This window comes from Terrapene carolina, unplaced genomic scaffold, assembly GCF_002925995.2.
Source record: "Terrapene carolina triunguis isolate 2854851 unplaced genomic scaffold, T_m_triunguis-2.0 Scaffold174, whole genome shotgun sequence".
In the NCBI taxonomy this organism is placed as follows: Eukaryota; Metazoa; Chordata; order Testudines; family Emydidae; genus Terrapene; species Terrapene triunguis.
In genome coordinates this window covers 1,556,231-1,580,704 of record NW_020664525.1, presented here as the reverse complement: position 1 = coordinate 1,580,704, position 24,474 = coordinate 1,556,231, and the positions used below count along the sequence as shown (strand labels likewise).

Below are 24,474 nucleotides of genomic sequence, written 5' to 3'. Positions count from 1 at the left end.
ATCATGTGTGATGCTCTAAAATATAAATAAGAGCACAGAAAAGCTCTCTTCTGAAATTTAACATCGCAGAAGTGCCACTGACCTCTGCACTTCCAGCATGCCACATGAAAGTGAATATTTCCCTTGTAATTTCATGTCATGTGTTGCAAAAAAGGTTCACCGCTGATACAGGGTGAAAAAACATACCTATCAAGTAGAGCTTGATAACTGACAATACACTTGCTGTCTTTTTCAGAAGGTGCAAATCAAAAGGACTTTTTGGACCAACCTGCTTCACTCCCTGTTGATACCGCCTATAATCCTGGGGTTAGAGTATTGTAAAAATACTCAAAACCATTTGTATGGACATGATTGGTTCTCTTCTCCTTTTTGGATACAGCAAGACAATGCTAGAATGAGCCAAAGGTCTTGAACTGTTCAAGCAGAGCTATATTTATTGCATGAGCCATTCTTCCCTTTTGTTTTTTCTCCAGTGTGTCAAACAGCAAATGTGACCTCTGTAGAACTATTGGTATTTCCAGATTAAAAGCTTCAGCACATGTATAAGAAGTTCTGAAAACTTTTGAAATCCACAAGAGATAATGGTGATACAAATACTTTTGCATCAAGATGAAGGAGATGCTCAGAGTCATTATCCCTGCCAAGAAGTTCCTCCTTCTCTTCACCTGGAAGAGAACCACACTCAGATTGGTAATAATCTAAAAAAAGGGCATATACACCTCTACCCCGATATAACGCGACCCGATATAACACGAATTCTGATATAACGTGGTAAAGCAGTGCTCCGGGGGGGGGGGAGGGGCTGCGCACTCCGGTGGATCAAAACAAGTTCGATATAACGCGGTTTCACCTATAACGCGGTAAGATTTTTTGGCTCCCGAGGACAGCGTTATATCGAGGTAGAGGTGTAGTACCAAGATATTAACTGTCCCAGCTCCTTTGGATTAGATGATTTGCCCTGTGCTGAACTGCTACCCCATCCATTCTTCTTTTTTCTTTATTATGATCTTGGAGACTCTAAGCTCACTGGACCCATGACTCTCGGGAGCTTCTTTGAAGGCGTTGGACCGGACTCAGATCTATCCTTGGATCTCTCCCCTTTGGCCTCTTCATGGAAAGAGCCAAAGCACTCTGAGGCACAGACTCAGCTGCGTTTTCCTCAGCAACACCACTTGTCTCATGTGGCTCCTCGAGAAGGAAGTCAAAGCAGGGATTCCAATTCCTTTCATAGCCTCTGGGATAAGGCAGCACAAGCTGTGCACTGCCACAACAGCGTCCTTCTGAGACACAGCAAGTATTCTGGTCTGGCAATGACATCTGAGTCATGCAAAAGGTACAGTGTTCTGCCCTGGGACACCTATTCTATCACTCTGTGCTGACATGGGAACAGAATAGAAGGGCACTGATAAAACCTAAGTCCAAGGCTTGTAAAGAGCCAGGCTGCTGGAACCCGGCAATGGTTATTCCTAACCAATAAAACGTAAAAGTAGTAACACCAATAGAACCTAAATCACTAAAACCAACTGCTAACAAGGTAACTGATGAGGACATTGGAAAAACAGGATGAATGAGGATTCTGATCATGAAGCTGCTGGTGGTAGTTGAAAGGAATTGAAGGCTGGTTGGGGGATGCAATCTCTTATGTATCCCATTGCTTCTGAATATTTGGATTTGTGAGGATGCAGACTTGGCCCGTAATGGCCATTGCTTTCCAAAGTGTTCTGAGCTCTAGTGTTTGGAGTGCATACATGCCAGAAATGGGGACCTACAAAAACGAGGCTTGAAGAAAGAGACTTTGGCAGGCCCAGGAAGGCAAAATGCTGTTTAAAGATGCTCTCTCAGAATGCATGCTTGAAGAATTCCTTTTCAAAATAAAAGCTTCACATTTAATGGTGACCTTGTAATGGAGACTTTTAGCCACTTGCCCCTCCCACAGAACTTCTGAGCTAAGTCTCTGAGTACGCTAATAACTGACTGCTTGAACCTTAGCAGCAAGGCCTATGAGGTAGACCTGTGAAGGTATCATATACCCCCGTCTAGTCTGTTCTGGGCAACTGGAGTGAGGTTTTAGTGAAATCCTATAAAAGTAAAAAAGCAGGAAAACCGAATTTCACAATGTAGTTTACTGACACACACTAGTATTTTGAATGAACAAAATACATATTTAGGCAGTTTCTCAGCACTCGCATAGAAATGAGCCATTTCTGTATGTATATTTTATATATTTCACTTGAGCTCTATCAGTCGCTGAGTAAATCTCAATGTTGATAACCATAGTGACAGGAAAGATGCTTTAATAAACAATTGTTTTAGTCTGTCTATGATAGAATATATCCTAAAGCAACAAACCCATTAGTTTATCATATATATTCTTCTTTTTTGGATTACTGGCTTATAGAATGTAAAGTCCCTGTAAAAAGTATCTGTAAAATTTACACCAAAGATCTGTGCAGAGCAGGTCAATGCGCTGCCTTGACGGTATCTAAATTAGGGCCCAGAGCTCTAGTACTCAGTGTCCAAGCCAACTAGGCCAACACTACAGAACCAGCATGCTCAGCTCCCGGCATTACTCTTGACCCACTTTCAACAACCTATGAATATCTGATAGATTTCAATGGAAGTAATGTCAAACCTGCCTTAATTGCAAGGAGGCATTGGCATGAACTGGGCCCTCTGAAGGGGCAATGAAAGGAAGAAAACAGAGAGGATCTTAATGGACTCTACTCACATTTCTAAAAAGTAAAAAAAATCTTTCTAAAGTAACAGGGACATTTACATGTTTTCGTTACACATTAACTTTCTATTCTAAATGCCCAGTAGTCTTTTGATACCCACATCCCCTCCAAGCTACGTGAGGAAGAAGCAGGTTGATGGGATAGGGTTATGGTGAGTTTCTTGGCGGGTTATTGAGATCAGTTTTATTGTTCATTATATGGACAGTGTATTAAGTGTGTGAAAATTTCTGCATTACTGAATTGTTTTAAGTCTAGGGAAGGTGCTACAAAGATTTAAGTTGATAACTAAATAGACAAGTTTATAAAACAACGGGTCTATAAAATACCAGTTTTAAGATAAAAGCATAAAAAAGCAACAGAAATTACTAAATTTTCATTTTTGGTCCTTGTACAATTAAAAGAAATGAGTATGATTTTCAAACGTAAAAGAAATAAGAATTTTCAAATACCCTTTCGTCCTATTTCTCCAATTGATTGTTTCTCAGCTGGGACCTTGTATTGTTAAGTTTCAGCCCTGAGCTAATTTTTATAGCTGACTTACAAACCCCTAGAAGCAGGGGTAATAAAGAGTAGTGAGAACAGCACCTCTGAAATTAAACTGGCCAATCCTTTGCTAACTGTTAGTCCATATATTTTAAAAGAATTCAGAATTTAAAAAAAGCACTAAGAGAAAGAAATACAAAATCAATTTTGTAGCATTCCACTACTAGCGAATGTTTTATTTTCCTTTGTCAGTAATATGAAAACTGCAGAAAGCTCAAGCAAAGCTTTACACATCTAACAACATTGCTAGGGCACATGATTTTTTTTCCTTATTGGAGGACAATGGTAGCATCTTATGTTGAAAAGAAATATGAAACAAAACCATTTTTTCCTCAACTTCGAAGACAAAATGTATGAACTCATGTTTAATGTGACAGATGAAATACGGGCAAAAAATCAGGGCTTATAACAACATAGCATGTATTAATAACAAATTAATGTAAAGTAAACCTGACTAATCAACCTTCATAATGAACACCAAGTTTGCAAAGGGATGTGGAATACAATACCAAGAGGGAAAGAATCAGAACAGGTGTTCACGTAACCCTGGACCAAAGAGAATGCGTAAGCTTTATAAAGCCAAGGATAACAACAGTCCTTCTATAGCAATGGCTATACTCACCTTGTGCCTCGCAGTCCACACAGTGAGAATTGCCTCTGATGTTTCTTATTGACTGAAGGGCCATGGCCTCATTCTGACTTGTCAGTCGGGACTGTGTATATTTAAAGAAACACACACACAAGAAATAAGAACCCAATGAAAAGGTTTAGACACACAATTGTCAGCAATGTGAAAAGCAAAAAGAAAAAGAAAAAAAAGAAAGTTCAGATCAGGGTTGAATGAACATGATCAGGGAATTGGACATCTTTAGTTTGCTTCTCAAAGAGTTGATCCTTTGGCATCTTTAAGTACTGCAGCTCAGTGCCTGACAAGCATAGCTACCCATTTTCATCCATATTTCTGACAGCTCAAACTTTTATTGAAGCTCCCTGCATAGAACACAGGAAGTCTGTGCATTTATGAGATATTGGACTGCACTCTGACCAATAATGGGATTGTGTAGAAGAAAGCTGAGCTGAAAAATGAAGCACAGCATTCATGATCACATGTAAAGTACTTTTTGGAGATAAATTATATAACTTTATTTATAACCCCCCCCCTTTTTTTTTTTTTACTGGTATGTATGCTTGTGTACAGGAAGACTAAGGGATGGTCTGCAAAGGAAGCTGAACTGAAAGCCTTTTATCATCAAAAGATCAGATTTAATCAGGTGGCTAGAATGGGTGTTTCTTTCCACTGTGGCCTGCCCATAACCTCTACTTTGACCTGGAAAGACAATTGCCCATGTAGAGGTAGCTTGGCCTCAAAACCAGCTAAATCTTGCAATCTCTCCTAGGCAGAAAGTGCGAACTGCACCAAATTATTGGCCACTGAATTGAATGAGAGCTCCATCAGGTCATATATATGATCGTTTCACATATATACTTCTGCTCTGTCAACAGGACACTGAGTACTGAGATAATATAATTCATTTCACTTATGCCTTCCAAGTGCTTCTTGAGCCCTAGTTCCAGAGGTGAATGATAAAAACTTCATAGAATATCAGGGTTGGAAGGGACCTCAGGAGGTCATCTAGTCCAACCCCCTGCTTAAAGCAGGACCAATCCCCAACTAACTTCTCCCAGAAAACCTCCATACAAATATAACTTTTAAGTGGTTTCTTTTTTTTTTTTGTCTCTTGCCTTTATATAACCAAAACGTAATTCTCTCTTCAGTTACTGTGTTAAATATTCAAACCAGCATTCTTTACCTCCTATTATATTAACGTTTTGTACTAATGTTCGCAGCGTAATATTTCATTGTCATCTTGTTGTAATGTACTGAGCTCAATGAAGACAGGCCAGAGAAATAAATGGGCAGTGATTTTTCTCCACCTCAGATATAAAAAGTCAATTTTTAAAAAAATGGGAAGTAAATTACATTATGATGATAATTACTTTGGTCTGGTTTACTCTGATTATAGAGGTAATAAAAAAAGGCAGTCATTTCAAAATATAGGTCCCCTACTTAATGACAAAACAGAATATAAATCATTAAGAAGTTTCTTTACATGGATAGCAAAAGGATCTACAGGTCTGTGAAAAGAATCTCCCCGCTCACCTCTTGTTTTCTAGTTATTAAATGTTTGAAAAATCAAGAGGCTCAAGAATAGCAAACTGGCAGCCCTCTACAGAACCTGTGGGTTGGGGGAGGTTTTGCAGAGAAAGCAGAAGAAATTGCTTGGGCCAAATATGAATGTGATGGGGGAAGCCTATCCCCAGGACACCACAAAAAGGACCAGGCTTTTGCTTCCTGATTGGTTCCCCCTGAGACTGGCCTAATAACAAAACCACAAAGAATGAATTACATTTAATTCAAGGAAAGAAAAACTACACAGTCGCTTCACAAAAACATCATTTGGATACAAGAATAATTGATCATTACTTCTGAAATGTGTACCACTTTACACACAAGTCTTCTCCTACTCACAGGGATAGCAGTGCACATTACTATTAAGTAATCCAGAGCATTTAATGGAACGCTGCCATGGAGAAACCCAGTAGCATCCAGTAGAGACTTAGCTTGTAAATAAGCTGTTCTTTTCTCAGCCCTTAAAGGCTTTCCCATAGACCTCCCCCCCAAAATACAGTTTGTATTGTTAGAGCAAATGATCCAACCAAAAGATGAATATTCTACATCTGAAATTATGAGAGATGGAAAAGACAAAAAAAATAAATAATAATTTAAATTATTTAAATATAAAATCAGAATGTGCAACAGGATAAAATATGTCTCATATTGAATTATTTTGGAGGCATACAAATTTGCATGGTTTACTTTTCCTTAGCTGTGTCCAACAAGTACATGGACCTTGCTGAATATGTTTACTTTTCACACTACCCTAGATCCTGAATTCTCTCTAATGATCAATAGCCCTAGCTCACTTTCAATGTGAAGTTGTGCACCTTACCTTATTCTTACTGCTCTCACACGACTGTAAACTGGCCAGGATCTGACTCTCTATGGCTTGTACCCACGCATCTCTTTCTTCATATGTGGTCGCTTCAAAGTGCCAGGTCTGGCCGGTGAGAGAAACGATAATAAACTCAAAGTTTTCTTCTTGTTCTGAAAAACAGCAGTGGGATGAACAGTTTACATTTAATGAAACCAGCAATCAGTTCTAAAAACGGTCTTACTTGGACAGAACCTCAATGGTGTTACACGCAAAGGCAAGTTTGCACATCTGATTCTAATCCAAACATATTTCTCCGCTCGTGAAGCATCATGTTTGCCAGAAAATGCCTCAAAGATTTTGTAGCTTTTTATTTGTTCTTTCCTGGCTTCATAAATTTATTTCATGAGGATGAAATACCAACTATTTTAGGGACATCTGTAAATTTTAGTAAAAAAACCCAGCCTGTATTCCGCTAACCCTCAGAGGCAGCTAAGAACCAATATTTGAAGTGAAATCAGTCTATTGTAAAATCTGCTGAAGCACTTAGAAAAATAACTTAAGATGAATGTTCTACTGAATAAAAAATTTATAATACAAATCCTCTGGGGTAAATTTTTCTCTTGTGTAGATGTTATATGTATGTATCATATACAATATACATAATACATTTTAAGTGTACACACACATGCACATACACACAGCTGATAACCATCTTGAATAATATCTTTTCTCCACAACTCAAATAAATTGCAATACAGGATTTAATATTAGTTCAATACTTTCTTCTCAGCAGCTTAGGGAGACTAAAGGAGCAGTGAAAATGATTTGAGGAGCCAACAGAAGGGGTCACTGGACTATCCAAGGATAACAGGAACATAAAAATACTTCAGGGCCAGAGGAACACACTGTAAGAAAGTATCAGCGATATTGCAGGGATGGACACACAGATTCCAAACACACTTGGGACACCCAAAGCCAAATAAAAAAAGTCAAGGAAGCTGAACAAAGCTCAAGGAATCATTGAACGACTAGAATAAAAGAGTACAATGTACCAGTGAACATAAAGTATAACGGGTTTGCTTTAGAGAGACTTATACATTTACAGCCAAGGAACTTTTGCATTATTTTGTCATTCATAAACACGTACAGATAAATGACAAGTCTAAAAATCAGTCCATTTAAATACAGCTTTAGTGCTCACTGGAAATCATTCCTTCAATCTCTGGGCAACAGTTTTTCCCCAGTAAACTCAAACTCCAGTCCACAGGCCAAGTGTCCACTCATGTAAATTGGTGGAGCGCCACTAACTTCATTACAGCTTTGCCAATTAAAAATCAGTAGATAATTTGGCCCCAAATTTAAGATGCCCAGGGTTCACTTTCACTTAAATGACCTGTCCAGGATGGGTCAGGCCCAGCCTGGCTCAAAGAAGAGATCTATCAAAAGCTGGACAAAAGTTTCCCTCAGGCGCAAGTCAGCTTTGAGATAAGGCCTGTGATTGCAAGGGGAAGAGAATGCAAACATTATTCTGTGGTGAATCAGGACACCTCAAGTTGGCCTTTTAAATCAAAACATAAGAGGGGGCAAAAAAACCCAGCAAAGGCTTATGAAAGCCATGGCTGTTTGGCAGGCTCATTTTTGTAACCAGCTGCGGCTTTCAGAAGTACTCCCCTGGGGCTGGCCCACAGTTTGAATTATATGTTGCAATTATTGATCATGATGCCACATCAGTTAATTACAAGGAGTCCCAACTTTGTGATTCATTGGTTTGGCATCAAAATATTGTGAATTACAACTTTTAAAAACATGATTAAAAAAAGAGAGAGAGAGATACAGTCCCTCCTATCCATGCAAAACAATGATATACTGTTTAACCAACAGGTAAATCACAAGGGATCACTACTTTACACTACTACATACATTACATAATAATACACTACCCGTTTCCCCCTACACCTCAAAACAGTGTAGCCAGAGACCACCACCCAGGAACCTCAGGACTCACGTGACACCATGCCCCCTCGTGTCATGTGAACTCCAAGAATCTTCCCACCTCTAAAAAGTTAATAAAAATCCAAAATAAAAAAAATCATGGAACTAATATGGCGCTAGGAAATCACTACATTGTGCACACTGCTTGCTTGTTATATCCCTTGCCTCTCACCTTTTTCTGTCTTGCTTATTTTGATTGCAAGCAATTTGGGGCAGGGATTGTCTCTTACTCTGTGGCTATGTCTTCATTACCAAACAGGTGAGATTTTTACAGCAAGATAACTAAAATGTATTTGCTATCCCGCTGTAAAACCCTAGTGGAGACAAGGCACCTGTAGTTTTTACCACGAGGTAGCTAGGTGAGGTCAACATTCAGTCCTGACTATAGTTGACCTCACAGTAAAAACTACAGATGCCATGTCTCCTCTAGGATTTGGCAGCAGCATAGCTAAAGCACATTAATTATTCTATGGTAAAAACACACCTTTTTTTAGCAGTGAAGGCACGGCCTGTGTCTTCAATCTTTGTGTGCCTAACACAATGGGGCTCCAATTTCAAGTGGGTCCTCTAGACTACCATCATCACAAACAACAATTAATTTACATAAATACTGGAAGGAAGATTTCATAATCTACACGTGGTGCCATATAACTTTAGTGGGAATTTGACCAACGAATGAGTAAGAACTGAAAATGAGCTCAAGAATTGACTCAGAGAACTGTAAGGGACAAAATCAACAGTTTTTCTCCTTAATTTGAGCCCTGATCCTACAAATATTTCACTAATGTGGAGTAGTCTTATTGACTTCAGCAGGCTTACTCAAGCAAGTAAAGTTATGCATGAATGAAAGCATCTGAAATCCAGCCATATTTAACGGTAGCTCTCATCAGGGTTTATTTATTTAAACTTCTATAAGAAGATTTAACTCGGCAACCTCTTAGTTGGACATCTATATAACTACTCCTTCACCAAAACAAGATGGGCAATGCCAAAATATATAGCCACATTCATGTTATACAAAATACTATGTAACCTGCATTTACTTCTCACAGGTCTTAGTGATATCAAACTAGTGTGATTATGTCATCCAAGCTGCTTTCTTTAATGATCAGATCGTTGTTCACATCTCCGATATATAATCCTTATCAAAACTAAAGTTACATTAACAAAATAAGTTACCTTACAAGTGCTATTGAGGGGGAAGAGAGCCAGAACAAAGAACGGGGAAGGCTAGTTGAAGAAGAGAAAGGGAAGGATCAAGCACCTGGTTTAGCAGCTTCCTGTATTAATAAGTCCAACTTTGAGAGTTTATCATTACTACTCTTTTTAATGGTCTCTAAGTGATTAATAGGACTTTCCTTCAAACATGCAAGTATTGAAGAAGAATTTCTATAGGCCCAGTGGCACCACCTCTGCCCCTTAAGAAAAACCTCCTGGTGTATATTCTATAAATAGGCTCCCATCTATTTGTACAAGAGAAATATATCTGCACAGCTACAAGATGTGTTGTCAGAGAAGTGAGAAGCAACAGCGTATGGTAAAATTTTCAGTATAGCCCCTTTTAAAATGAAAAAAAAAAATGCATGTATTGGCACTGAGGCAACTCCTTTGCTAAGTATACAGAAGGTCCTGTGGAGATCCCAGAGATTTTCATAGAAAAATAAAAACCGAGGAGCATAATGATACAGAGGGGAGATCCCTTCATACATAAGAAATAATTGATTTTTGAACACATATACAAGTTATGGAGCTGTGTGGACTATAATCCTACTTGTAATTCAACTATATTTTAACTTGGTATGGATTTGATAAATCTCTGCTAATTGCTTGGTGACTCAGATGAAAATTAAAAAACATGTATGATTAAATTCTCCTACCTTCCATTGGTTATAGCCTAGATCATACTATGGCTAGAGAAGCTAACTTCGTAAGTGGGAACAAGGGATTTGGAATTAGGAATAAATTCAACAATTCAACCAGTTTTATATCTAGTACAATTTGGCATCAACATTTGATTATGTTTAGGTATTTTATCTGGTTTTCTGACAGAGCCAACTGCTCTCTGATTACTAATTATTCCTCCTCCTTCCCCAGTCCCAGTATCATAGTCAGCTCTGAACATCCATAGTCAATGGCAGGGAATTTAAAATGGGAGTAGTTTGCAGGCAGAATATAGTCCTCACACATTAGTATTCAACCATCATGTTGGCTTTGCATTAAAGACTTTACAACAATTCCTGTTATATTCTAGGCAGGCATTCTTGGCAGCCAAGGTATTGCACACACAGTATCCCTTTCTAGACAACCAGAAGTTAGAATCTCATTTGGCCAGTGTGATTTTTCCATCAACATGTGTCTCAACTGCCAGTTTTGCTTTTCAGGGATATTTCAGTCAAATCATACATTTTTCCTTGTTTACAGAAATGTCTACCAAATGCATTATGTACAAAACAATCTATTAAGAACATTACATGGTGTCATACAGAAGCACCTTTTGGCACATTCCATTTTTACATACAAACTATCTTTTTCCAAAGAATAGTTTTTGACACACAAATTTCTTGTTTCATCTCCTGACCCTCTTTGCTGTGATCAGATGACATTGTGCCAGCTGCCATCTTGGCTGACACACTGGGGTACAAGCTGGGAACCTCCAAAGCTAAACACAGAAGCCTCCGGCTAAGCACCATACTGTGGGCTGTAACAGACTCACACCCTTTGTGGCTCAGGCACAGAGGGCACAGATAACACACACAACCAGCGGGTTATTACATGTACTCCCATCTTGGTAAAAGGGGCTACGTAATCTTTTGGGTTGGGCTACAATGCTATTTTGGTCTGAAAACTTGCCCAAATGTTCACCACAACTGGCTGAGAGAAGCAGTCCATGAAGGAAGTGGAAGTCCGTATTCTTTTTCCCATGCCCTCCACTTCTGAATTTGCTCCGCACCCCAGAAAAGGTGGGAGGAGGCTAAAAACAGAAGATCAGAAATAACTGCACCAGCTGAAGATTTGTCTTATAAGAAGTTTTCTGTTTAAACTATTCCAAATATGGTAGACTATGGTTTCAAACCTGTGATCTTAAAATAACAAATAATACAGCATATTATATGTTACTGTGATTACACAAAGCAATGCCTACAGAGCAAATGCATGCACTGCTAGGTAGTGTATGTTTAAAATACTACATACACAGTCAGAAGAATCCATGTAACAAAATAAAATGAAACTGTTTGGTTTTTTTATCCAGCAATATTATACGTTGAGCTGTTTAAACCTCTCCGAGCCTAATCACAAAATTTTATTAAACAGTTTTCCATGTTTAACAGTTATTCATAGAAAGGTCCACTATAATAGTATTTTAGCACCATCAACCTGTCGAAATCAACCTGCCCAATTACTCCAAACTACATTAATAACACCGGATATTACACTAATTGTGTCCAGTTTCTATGCAGACGAGGTCCCACGGGGCTAATTTTGCATCCTCAGGGGCAAGCAACTCAGCCATCAAACTGATTTCACAAGGAATCCCTCCTCATTACACAGGTCCAGGCTGTCAAACATTTTTTTTTAAAAGGTTAATGGGCCAATCAGTCATCAATTATTTCCTGGAAGCCTAGCAGACAAAGGGTTAAAGTGCTAAAAAACAGCTGCAATTGTTTTACATTTGGAAGTTGTTATCAACAGGAGATGTCTGACAAGAATACCTTTTTGGATGGGAAAACAGGAGTTGGAAAGAACTGGAGGGAGACACGTACGTACCGATTAGAGTGCATCATAATTAAAGAGTAATGCATCACTCTGATGCTTTTTCAAAGAACCAATGAGAACTGGATATCCAAGACAATGCATATAAAAAAGCCTGTCGAGTTTTCTTAAGATTCAGTGTAACAGCTGCCCTTCATGTTAGAATATCACCTCTTATATTGCAGATCTGGCTTTTACTATTTTCCTACACCACCACCTTTGGTTTTTAATTTTGCCTAACTCATCTTCAGTTATATGTGGTTATTAGTTACTTTCATTGGGGCAACAGGAATGTTATTGCATCAACAACCCACCGACCCTAGGAAAGAAAGAAATATTCCTTATATACCAAGTACAATACAAGTGAAAACAAACATTGATACACCATATATAAATGGATAACACGTCCTATGGATCCAATGAAATAAGGCTTACAATGGGTTATAATGTATTATTTCAGGCTACCTCAGTGGATGGATCCCTCAACGCTTTCCTTTTCGGATAAACTTTATTCTTTGTCAAGACATACCTCTGGTATCCCTTCTGTGTAAGCCCATAAATGCTAAGTGAGAAACGTTTCCCAATGGAAAACAGACGAAGGCAGTGGGCCCACAATGAATGCCATTAAGTGTTTTACCTCTTCTAACATTCTGATAGGAAGTGGAGAGGCCTAATTTGATTAATTATATTGAACATGGCCAAATGCATAAGATTGACTCAAATCGCTTTATATTCATAAAGGCAACACCTCTTCCCAGAAAACTTTTCAATGTCGGTTGGCTTTTTATCTGAAGAGTAATTCTCAAATCATGTATAGATCAATTTGTGATAGTAGGTGCCACTTCCAGCATCATCTAATCTAAATGATGCGAGTTACCTCAAACATATGCTGCACTATGCATCCATTAGTGGTGGTGGTGGTTTGTATCATGGTAGCTCCTAGAGGCCTCACCTCAGATCAGGGTTCCATTGAATTAGGCATCATGCAAAGACATAGAAACAGGGCCTGCCCTGAAATACTTACCATCTAAACAGACAATGGGGGAGAGAGAGAAAGAAAGGAAGATTTTGCAGATTTGAACTAAAGCATAGTGGGAGTAAGGGACATTTGGTCACGTGTGAAGTCTCTGGAAGAGGCAGGAAGTAAAACCAGACCTAGTCCAGTGCCTTAATCATAAAATTAATCTTCTTTGCACTGGTACCAGGTTTCGTATTTTTGGGATGCTGATCTTACTATAATGTAGCCATTATCACAGGTACATCAGGCTGGCTGCTTACTTGGTAATTAATAACAGCACTGCACATTTAGATTGGATGAGTCAACTAACTCTGCAACAGGGACCATATACTTTCCCTTTAAATATAGTAACAAGTGATGTGTAGGACTAAAGATATTGGCATATTTTGAATGATCCAAAAACAACTTCAACAGTTGGGACTGAAGCTTGAAACCCATTCTATTACACATGCCTGAAATGACATATTGCAAGCTTAGTTTTCATAACAATGTGGTATCAAAGACTGATTTAAACTCCCCCAGCCAAGCCCTCCCCCACATAAAATTCCTACCCACCCACACTTTTGAATCAGTCATTTGAAAAGACTTAGGGTTGCAGCAAAAAACTATATTCATGCCCTAAAAGAGGCAGTAGATATTTACGCCCTACCCATGTAGTTGTGAAAGAAATACAACACCAAAGGTATTTGTTTTAATTTATTTAGGTACTTGATAATTTTCGCCATCATTACCATTTGTCACTCAGTGTAATTTATCTTCATATCTTGGAAGATTATAAGTATGTTTATTAGCAGCCCCAATTAAGGAAATAAATTTGTGCCATGTCCCGCTGGGCATGACTATGCTAATACTTCTCTCCCCTCTCCAAATCCAGTGGTCTAAATCTAATTAGTTTTGAAATTCAACCCTATCAGGACAATGTGACTCTGCCATTAGTCACCCACAGGTATTCTGGCCCACAGCTCTTGATAAAGATTGTGATCTATTGGATGAATTATATCACCACCCTTACATGACAAACTGGAGACAAAAAGTTTGTTATTAGCTCAGGGGAGTGGATTATTTTATTGTAGGCATTCGTTGTTTTTGTAGGACACTTGGGTTTGAGGAAATACATGAAATCATTTTCAGTCAGTTTATGCAGAATCTACGTCAATGCTAGACTGATAATTTTCCTAATACTTTTAAAAACAATTTCACATTTCAGTTTGCCGTTCTATAGTTTACATTTCAAAGTGGACATATAATTCAAATGTTAAGAGCTTTCTTAACACTTAAGTACATTTAAATGAGACAACGATAGTGTCAAGGCAGCAAAGCCATGGTTATAGCAGAAATGTCACTTCTGTATTACTTTTTTGAAGGGACTGTTTCATAAGAATCTGATCAGGCATTTTGGAGTTAATGAACATGGACAATTTTTTTCATATGATTAGACATTTTCAGATTTTTTTTATAACTCAAATACAACTTGGGTTTAATACTTGAAACTTGTCATGCATGCAGCCCTGAATGAAGACTAGAAGAAATGTGGTTTTGATATAATTATAGATGTTTAAATATAGCATACTGAGCAAGCACAGCATTTGTTTCTTTAATTTTAGAAAGTTACACTGGTGTACAATGCTTCAAATGTGCTGATCGCTGAAAAATCACATTTGTATTTAAACAGCATAACGACGATAATTGAAATTACAATGGTGAGAGGGGTCAGGTGTCTTTTATAAACATACCAAATTTACATTATATACCTTCCCCTCTAAACATTTTGGATCTTTCACGCAGAGCGACCATTGCTTTGCCTGCAATAAGAATTCAACTTGTCACTTCTCTATTGTAGAATAAAATCTTAAACCTAATGTTTGCAGCAAACCCTAATAATGGCCTTGCAAATGTAGAATTAAATCAGTGAATAACTATATAATGGGAGTCTCACTAAATTGCAGGTAAGAGGGAGGGGGCAATTCCTTGAACACAGACGACCTTATTGGTCTAAACAACTTTGTTTTTTTCTGATTATAGAAGTTAGACAAATTTAGTCCCTTTTATTACTTGGACTGGTACCATTGCCCAAATTTTGCCCTCAGTTACATCCACATAACTCCCAATGAAATCAGCATGGTTGATCAAGTCTAAATGAGGATGGAATTTGGGCCCTGGGGTGTAAGGATGTTGAATTGCTGGGATTCCACTGATCACTTTTAGCATATATTACCTATTATATATTAATGACCTAATGGTAACACGCTAGGGAGTGAGACCTGGTTTCGCTCCAGCTCTTGTTAGCTCTCTTTCTCTATGGGACTTCTCTGCATGTCAAAAAATCAATAGTCTAAAGCAATGGTTTTCAACTGTGGTCTGCAGATGCTTGGGGGTCGCAGACTACGTCTAAAATTTCCAAAGGGGTCCACATCTACATTTGAAATTTTGTAGGAGTTTGCAAATGAAAAAAAAGTTGAAAACCACTGGTCTAAAGCCATGCTGTCATGGGCTAGGATATTGACAAGATCCCAGTTAAGAAATGATGAGCCTAGTCAGTTTGTGGATGCAAGAGTTCCAACAGAATACAGTAACTCCTCATTTACCGTCCTCCCGCTTAACATTGTTTCGAAGTTACGTCGCTGCTCCATTAGGGAACATACTCATTTAAAGTTGGTCAATGCTCCCTTATAACGTTGTTTGGCTGACTTTACAAGGGAGCATTGCACAAGATCCTCTTCTCCACCTCCTCCTCCTCCCTTCCTCCCTCCCAGCGCTTCCCCCGCCGCCAAACAGCTGTTTGGCGGCACTTAGGACTTGTTGTATGATTAAAATATGACAATAGATATCACTATTGCCACCACTGTTATGTAATTATGACAAATTTATATGAAATATGTTAATGGAAAAGTTACAGTGTGTCAAATATGATTATCCTATTTGTATGCATGTTTCATCTTTGTATCTAAAGTTATGAATATTAACTAGTATTAGTATTTCAAGTGTGTTTGCTCCTGGGATAACACCCACAAGGTAATTTACATCCAGTCTGGCCAGCACATTGTGAATGGACTATTCAAATTGATGGTCCATTAAAGGACACTTAGCTCGCGCAACAGACGATGGAAGAAGCCTGTCCCCGCCTGATGGGCCTTCCTGGGGACGTTTTAGCCAGAATATGGGTAATGACTGTTTCCATGACTCATCGAAGCATGCAAGGGCATGTGACCAGCTCATGTGACCCTGGACTCCTTTTTGTGCCTGTTATTTCCCACAAACTAAGACTGAGAGCAGTCCCTCCACATGGGAGAAGATATAAAAAACCCTAGAAGCATCTGCATTTTGCCTCTTTCCTGCTCTGATCTCTGGACTATGGAATTACACTAACAGGAACATTCTACTAATGGACTGAGTACCTTTCAATCATCAGTGACTGGATCCCCAGAGACCACAAGTGATCGCTGGGCAGACCGAAAACACACTGGGCCGATCCCATGACTAAGCTCTTTGGCCAGAAATGGAAGGAACGTGCTTGCAACAAAACAGAATGGTGTGGTGTCGACTTGTGTTTGTGGAGGGATAGACGAGGATACGCCGGACAAAGGTGACCTTTCAATCTTTTGGAAATTACCAGAGACTTTACAAGCCTGCAGTTTATAACATCACTGCTTCAAACCTGATACAAGAACTTTGCAATGAGTGTATTTGTTTTCGCTGACCATTATAACTCTCTCCTCTTTCTTTCCTCTTATAAATAACCTTTAGATATTAGATACTAAAGGATTGGCAACAGCATGATTATTGGGTAAGATCTGAGTTCTATATTGACCTGGCTATGTGGCTGATCTCTTGGGATTAGAAGAACCCTTTGATGAAATTGGCTTTAAATAACCACTCATCATTAAGTCTACTGTCTAGATGGTGAAACAAGGGCTGAGATACCCGAGGAGACTGCATTTATGACTTCTTGTTAACCAGTGTGGTGAGACAGAAGTTTACTTTTGATATTGGCTTAGTATATTTTATGAAGGAATAACCACCAGTTTGGGGGAGGGAGGTCTGCCCCATTTCTCAGCAGTTTGTCCTGAATCCGGTATTTTCAGCTGTGACCCACTGAGGCACGGTGACAGACTCCTACTATGTATACTCCTGATTAACTGCGCATTCCCCAGTTTTGCAATGCCGGCCATTATCCAGAGACTTTGTTTAGTAGCTCAAAGATGCACGATTATTACTCACAATTTTCCTGGACTCTCTCTTTCCCATGTGGTGAGTACTTCTGAGAAAGACCACCCCTCCCCCTTGCCTAATCAGTTAAGATAGAGAAAAATCTCATTGGTGCTGCTAGTTGCAGTCTTAGGAGTTCAACTTTTACAGTTATGTTCTCCCACAGATGAACATACCCCTAGCATACCCATATATTAATATGAAAGGTATCAGTATGTTAAATGGCACCGAAGATTGAACAGGCCCCCAAATATGAACTCCCTTTCTGTAAAATATATGCAATTATTTCTATTTATTTTATTGTTAAAATTTTAGTAAAAATAGAACAATAAATCCCATGCTTGTCAAGAGTCATCCTACAATAGCAAACATGCCTGCATGTTTGATCTGGGGGAAAAAACATGTCTAAAAGAGATCATCAGTGACAAAAATAAGAACACATTTTGCAAATTACAAAAAAGTATCTCAGAAGTTTCCTTTTAAATAGCAAAACACTTATTTATTCATGTTCAGCAACTAGTATTTATTTCTCTCCAATTCATTTCACACTTTGCGCTTAAATGCTTTAAAAGGTAACACAAAAGTATCACAATGGATATAGCTCTATTGTTACTTAAAAGGTGAGAATTTTAAGTTTACAATGAGGAATAAAACAAGATTATAATAAAATGTGTTTCCTTAACAAGCTGCAGTAAAAAACACACTTTTGTTTCCCAGACACATTTTATCTGTCGGTGAGAGCAAGGCATCCGACAGCAATACGGTAGTAATTGTGCAAAAAAAGGCTGGTGATATAAATCACCAAAGGTTAATGATCAGGATGTGAACAGAGGGACTTGTTTACAGAAATAGCATGCAATTTAAAATTTACAAGAGATTTAATGCCACTACTTGGCAATCGCTAAAATCAACAGCCCAGAAAACAGTGACATTAAGAAAAATATTACAGTTATAATCATTCCAAAATAAGTCAATTAGTGTTAGGGCATGCGCTTGCGATTACTTGACCCATTTGGTTCGCACTTAAGTGAAAAAAAGATTTCCCCCCTATAATACCAAGATTACCGAGATGTGACCTATTTTGCATTCCATATTTCATATACCATCCCCTCTTACTCGCTGTCTGAGATGGTGGCCGAGGGTTTTTCTCCTTGCCTGGCTTCCAAGTAATTTTGACCTCTGACATTTGTAATAATAATAAAAAAAGAAGACAGTTTATAATTGTGTTGTTCAAATGAAGGTGGGGAAAAATTCAATCTGCTATTATACAAAAGGCATGACGGCTGTCTTCAGTGAAAAAAGCAATGTAAGTCAATTTGTGAACTTTGGCACCAGGCGACCTTTAGAAATACAACAATATACAGAATTTACAAGCAAGAGTAGCACATGCAAATGACCTGGCTCTGTCTCGCCTTTGGATTAGAGCTGCAAAGAGCATTATGGAGAACGCTTTCACAAAACAAATTAAGACTGTTACTTAAATGTCACGGCACACTATTGTATTTGGCTACAGATCATTACACCTGATACTAACACTTTTAAAAACTGTAATAACTTGGGAAATATTACATTGAGTGCCCACATGTATAAAGGGGGGAAAATAAATAAATAAAAGAAAATGGGTTCCCGAAGTAATTTAAACATCACCACTCCACGACTAGAGGGAAAGGTCAGAATTTAAGTAAGCTGAAAGGAACATGAATGGCAAAATAAAACGCACAAACAAAAAGATGAAAAGACCATGGGAATGACTCTGCAAACAAAAGGTGAAAGCACGCATGCTTTGGGCAAATTTGATTTCCATTCCTGCATTTGGAAAGTGAGAGGAAGGGGGAACAAGTCTGGAGAGGCAGGTAAAAAGGGGAGAGAGGGTAAGGTGTTCATCTAAAACGTGTTGTTTTAATTTGTTACCTTCAGTGTTGGTGCTGCTGCTGCTGTATATATTTCGCAGGCTACCAACACGGTTTAGTTTCCATGCTTTGCGTTTGGCTGCATCCAGAGAGCAGAAGGGGAAGAGAAAAAAAAAAGAGAAAATAATAAAATATAAAGAAAAGAAAAATATGAAAAGGGGGAGAAAAGAAATGTCAAAGTAGCATGTGAAGTAAAATACCAGCACAAGCCTGTTATATGTGAAACAGCTACACAGACAAACACTCACACACAAAATGCACACAGAACACCACAGCTTCTCAGAACCACCACCAACACAGAAGGCCTTGCTCCTTCCCCCCCCCCCCCTGAAAAAGATACTTTCAAGACTTTACAACATGACAAGACTTGTCAATAATAATTGGATCTAAAATAGCAATGACAATGGAATAGAAAATGCACTCAGTACTTCTTGTATACATGATGCACTATTAGAGACAAGACAACTACCGAGGTATAATGCTGTTTAAATCATAGCAAAAATTGCCAAACAAAGGATTTCCCCTTTTGCTAAGAGGATGCACGAATCACTAGATACCTGTAACCGTAAAACCTTTAATTCCAGGTGATGATGTAATAGGTTCAAATAATCTAAACCACCATAAGCATTATTTCTAATGTTATGCTTAGCTGTTCTACTTTATTATTATTATTATAAATGTCAAGTAGACATTGTTACTATGCACATCTTGGTTTTTCAGAGGCAGGTTACTGGCAAAGTATAAATTCTTGTTTGGAAGGTAAACTGTAATGCCACCATTGCTTTATTAGAATTCCATAAAACTTTTAAATCTCTCTCAGTTTCAAGTTCCCATTTTTGACGTTAATAGGCAGAACGGTACAAAAAGCACTTAAATCCTCTGCTCATTATGGGAAATTAATTCTCTCACTGTCTTTTAGCAGAATCTATATATTTCTCCCCAAAAGCTAATTCACAACATGAGAAATACACTAGACTAACAATATTTTTAGAGTAACTTTCATGGGGCAGGGCCTGTATCTTTCTTTTCAAAACAACACCAGGCACAGAAAAACACTGTTGGCATTTAACAACCACCAACATTAACACACTGGAAAATCTTATCTGTTATTTATCCACCAAACTTGTATGTATGGACAGTAGCAGAGCAAGCTTCCCCGTCGCTATCCCAAAATAGGTCTCAAATGTTACCTACTGGGGCCACTTCTCAGGATGAGGTGGTAAAGCAGCGTAGCAGGCATTGCGATTGTCAGGTAACTGTATACATGCAGCGTGGAGAACAGACTTCACAATACTAACAGGGATAAAGGCAAACCTCCATCAGCTGTCAGCAGTATTAGAGCTCATACCTATCTTCAAGCCAGACAGAAGAGAATGAGACAAGTACCAACTGATAGACACTTCAGCAGGCCTTATATTCCACCTAATCTCTCCCCTCGTTCAAATCTTGGTCTAAGGCGGTCAAATACTGCAGGGTTAATTGTGATGGTGCATCGTAGTGCACACTTTGGAACTGGTTAGTCTACCATCTCAGTCAACATGGGATCTGTTGGTAACAAATCTGTCATAATTAGGTGTATATATTGTTTCTCCCACTCCTGCCCAGTATGCTCCTTCAACCTTTGAGATGATATGCACACAACAAATAAAATATGCAAACTCTGAAAAAGTCTTTTACTTGTTTTCTTTTCTAGATGTATTTTATAATGCCAAGAAGCGCTTAACCAAAAGATTGTTTATACGGAAAAGTAACATTACAGTTAACTCATTCAAATGTTTAACAAAAAGCTGTATCTTCAGTTGAATGGCTAAGAATAGAAAAATACTTGTTTTCCCGTAATGGACAAGTAGCTCAATCAGAAGATTGAGCATGTAACCTGATTCGTACAGTAGGTGACGTGATCATATGCTGAATCCAGTTTAGTGCTGTAAGGAGAAACCCTGTTCTACTATCTTATATTAGGAAAGTTGCCTATTTGGAGCAATTCCTCAGGTACAGCATTGAGAATGATAACTACAATCTGCACGCAACCAGTAACACTATTATAAAATGGTAATTCAACTGTAATTGAACAGCAGTACCCAGCCACCCTAGAACGTTAACAATATACATTCTTTCAATGCAGTGGCATTCAGTTTTTAATACTATGCATTGATAAGGGGGGAAAATGGAAACCTGGACACTTGACTGCCGTCACCCATCCCCTTAACTTTAAAAAATAGATAATCTATTACTGAAATGAAAATCTACAATATTATCCAGAAGACCAACCGATTCAGTCAGATTTATCTACACATTTAAGTTGGTCAAGCCTAAAAGTGACTGTGTCTACTGTGTCCTTTAATATTATGAGCCTTTAGTTTTAAGAGACATTTAGCAAGTCACAGCAGGAAGTAACAACTAAAGAGGCTCAATCTCCCCGCTGAAAACTTACTTTTTCTGAAAAAATTTGCATATAAATAGCAAAGTCTAGACTTAGCACCCCTCTGAAAGGGGAAGCTGTCTCCAGTACATAAAGCCCCTTTCCCAGTCTGCTTTATGTCTTTCATTTTTCATACTCTAATCGCACATTAGAGAATGGATGTATAAGCAGGAAGTGAACTTGCAGCCTGGTTTTCTATTAACCTATTGATGAAATAATCAATTTTAAATGTGTTAAATGTCATGCCTTTTTCTTCCTTTAAACAAATGGACATTTTCTGGCTGAAGCTGAGGTCCTAATACATCCTAGTGTGTCTTGCAGCATTGATTGGACTTCAGTCTACTTTTTGCGGTGCTTCACTGCCTCAGATAATACAATACTGTTACCATCAGCAGGCTTTGGACAATGCCAAATGCAGCCTCCAGGATTCTGAGTGATGTATGTGAGAACACCAAGGCCCATCTTAGACAGCCTACCCTGACTGCCTTCACGATTACACACCGACTATAAATGTTTGTAACTTACAAACAAGGCCTTAAAAGGCACTGCAGGTAGTTTTGTGTCTGATATGTCACTGACTCACATCCCAGGACATTCAGGCTATCTAGTTTGGACTCTCTTTCTAATTCAAAAGCCAGTTCAACAGAAGATGATTATATCTCCAGCCTCTGATGTGCACTGCTTATTAAATCTCATAACAAGCTTTCTATATAAAGAATCTAAAATAAATATTTATTTTCTTTTGTTTTTAATGGTAACTCAGCTTCCTATTTCGAAAGAATCTTCAAATAGTTGGATTTGCTAAAGTCTTTTTCCCTAGGCCTCTCCTCCATTAAAAAAAATACTAGTTTCTTTTTTAAGCCTATTAATTTAGCAAGAAATGCAAGTTTTAGCTCTTTAATTTGCCCTGACATATCTAGCTTTCTGTCTACAATGTTGAACTACCATAACCTGCATTATTAATGTATTATTTTAAAGGGTTTCAACAAACTCTTTTATTAATGTCTTTGAACTCGCATTGATTTTGGCTTCATTGTCTATCAAAAACAAACCAAAAAACCCAAACATTCCAACCTGAGCGCACAGCTAGATTACAAGTATAATTTTGATCTCATCCAAACTAATTAACATCTAGAATTTAGACTGCTGAGATTGAATTTCTATCTCTTCAGTCAGGAAAATTAATTTGTGCTTTCTGACTCCCAATCTGGACTGGTATAATAAGTCATTATATGTAGCCTGGCAATACAGAGCTATGTTATTAACTACAGAGCTGCATTATGATACCACACTGTGAAACAATAGCATAAATTGTTATAATATTTTACTTCAGCACAAAATATAGCCCAGCAATTCCTGTTATAATTATCATAGCAAGAGATTACACAATGATAAGCCATAAAGACTTTGAATCCATGGCTCTGAAGCATGTTTTCTAAGATGAAGGGGTCAAAAAGACTTCTTGAAATCTTGCAAGCCAGCCACTTTTGATTAAATCATTTCATTCTGTGATTTGATTTATTGCTTCTGCATGGCACAAACTTACTTGACTACGTAGGTCAAATACACTGTTTAAGACGGTCGAATCCAGCAGAATGACTGATCCATAAGGAGGGAAGACTGATGAGTAGCTTGTATATAGATGTTTTCATGTCCAAAAGAGGTAGTGAGTGGTTCCTTTATTGTGTTTAGGCATTTTAAAAACTCTGTTAAATATTTCCCTAGTTAAATTCAGCAACTGCTGTGACCTATACCCTGTGTGAACAAGTTTCTGAGGAAAAAGAGAATGACCATTAATATGCCCTGTTGTAGCATGCGATACAGCCATATGCTTCATGAAAACTCATTGGTCTTCCCTCTCTACGGATTGTGTAATATTCTCTCTTTTGTCTAATGCTCAAGTTAAGAACCTGTTCCCCTCTCTCCCCAAAATGTCTGTTGCAACTTTAAAGGCTTAGCAGTGCCCTCAGCACACTGTGGCTATATCCACATTGCAGCCGGCGACATAATTTCTGGCTCGGTACACCTGCTACCTTTGACTGAGCTGGCATGCAAAAAATAACAGCGTAAATATGCCTGCGCAGGCGGCAGCAGGGACTAGGTGCCCGAATACATACCAGGGGGGTTGGGGGGGGGGGGGTGGGGCGAGACCGTACATGGGGCAGCTAGCCCAAGCCACTGTGGCTACACTGATATTTTTAGTGCGCAAGCTTGATTAAAGAGCGCAGCTACGTCTACCCAAGTTGGAAATCGCACACCCCTGGCTGCACAGTTATGCAATAGTATACACCATTTATCAGAGGTGAAACTAGGAACGTCTCTGGTTATTTCGGTACAGTTTTAAGACCTCCTCCCAATCTTCAAGGAGGATCAATGTAAAACAATTATAAGGGTTCTTATATGCAGTCATTTTCATTGTGGCTAAATTGCCCCAATTTCTTTTATATTTCCTGATAGGGAATTGTGTACCCAGACGACAGGACTGTATGATTCTCTTTCCTCATAAACAAGATGTGGTTATTATAGAGGGAGTGGCAGCAACCCCTGCTTGTTACTTTTCTTATTAAAAGAATTCCCTGGCTGGCTCGTAGGAGGATTTTGAAATTTGCCATCAGGGAGGCACCTTTCTTTTGGTGTCTCCATTTACACTGACTTGCTGCCAGAAACCCTCATGATTTTCTTAGCATTGCCTCAGCATCTCACTCCAGCAGTCCACACTGGGTGGAATCTCTGGCCAGGACACAGAGAAAATGGATCCTCCTCCTCATCTTCTGTCTAATCAAAATGTGGCCTAGGGGGAGAGGACACTGGACTGGGACCCAGGAGATCATACATTCTAGACTCACCACTTTTACCAGCTGGTGTTAATAATCCTGTCTTTTTCACCGCTTTTATTAGTAAA

At 38.5% G+C, this 24,474-nt stretch overlaps 1 protein-coding gene across 6 annotated transcripts in view; it reads right to left on the bottom strand.

Annotated features, from left to right (window-relative positions):
- Window positions 1-24,474, bottom strand: part of LOC112104177 (arf-GAP with GTPase, ANK repeat and PH domain-containing protein 1) — a 645,071-nt gene that overhangs the window by 59,383 nt on the left and 561,214 nt on the right. For 5 of the 6 annotated variants that reach the window (XM_024196345.3, XM_024196347.3, XM_024196346.3 and 2 more), the window contains 2 exons: window positions 6,290-6,444; window positions 3,901-3,991 (listed from right to left, as the gene is read on the bottom strand). In XM_024196345.3, coding sequence (XP_024052113.1) covers window positions 3,901-3,991; window positions 6,290-6,444 — 246 coding nt within the window. Of the gene's footprint in view, window positions 1-3,900; window positions 3,992-6,289; window positions 6,445-19,151; window positions 19,230-24,474 lie in introns of all 6 variants that reach the window. The other variant, XM_024196351.3, reaches the window with a different exon arrangement.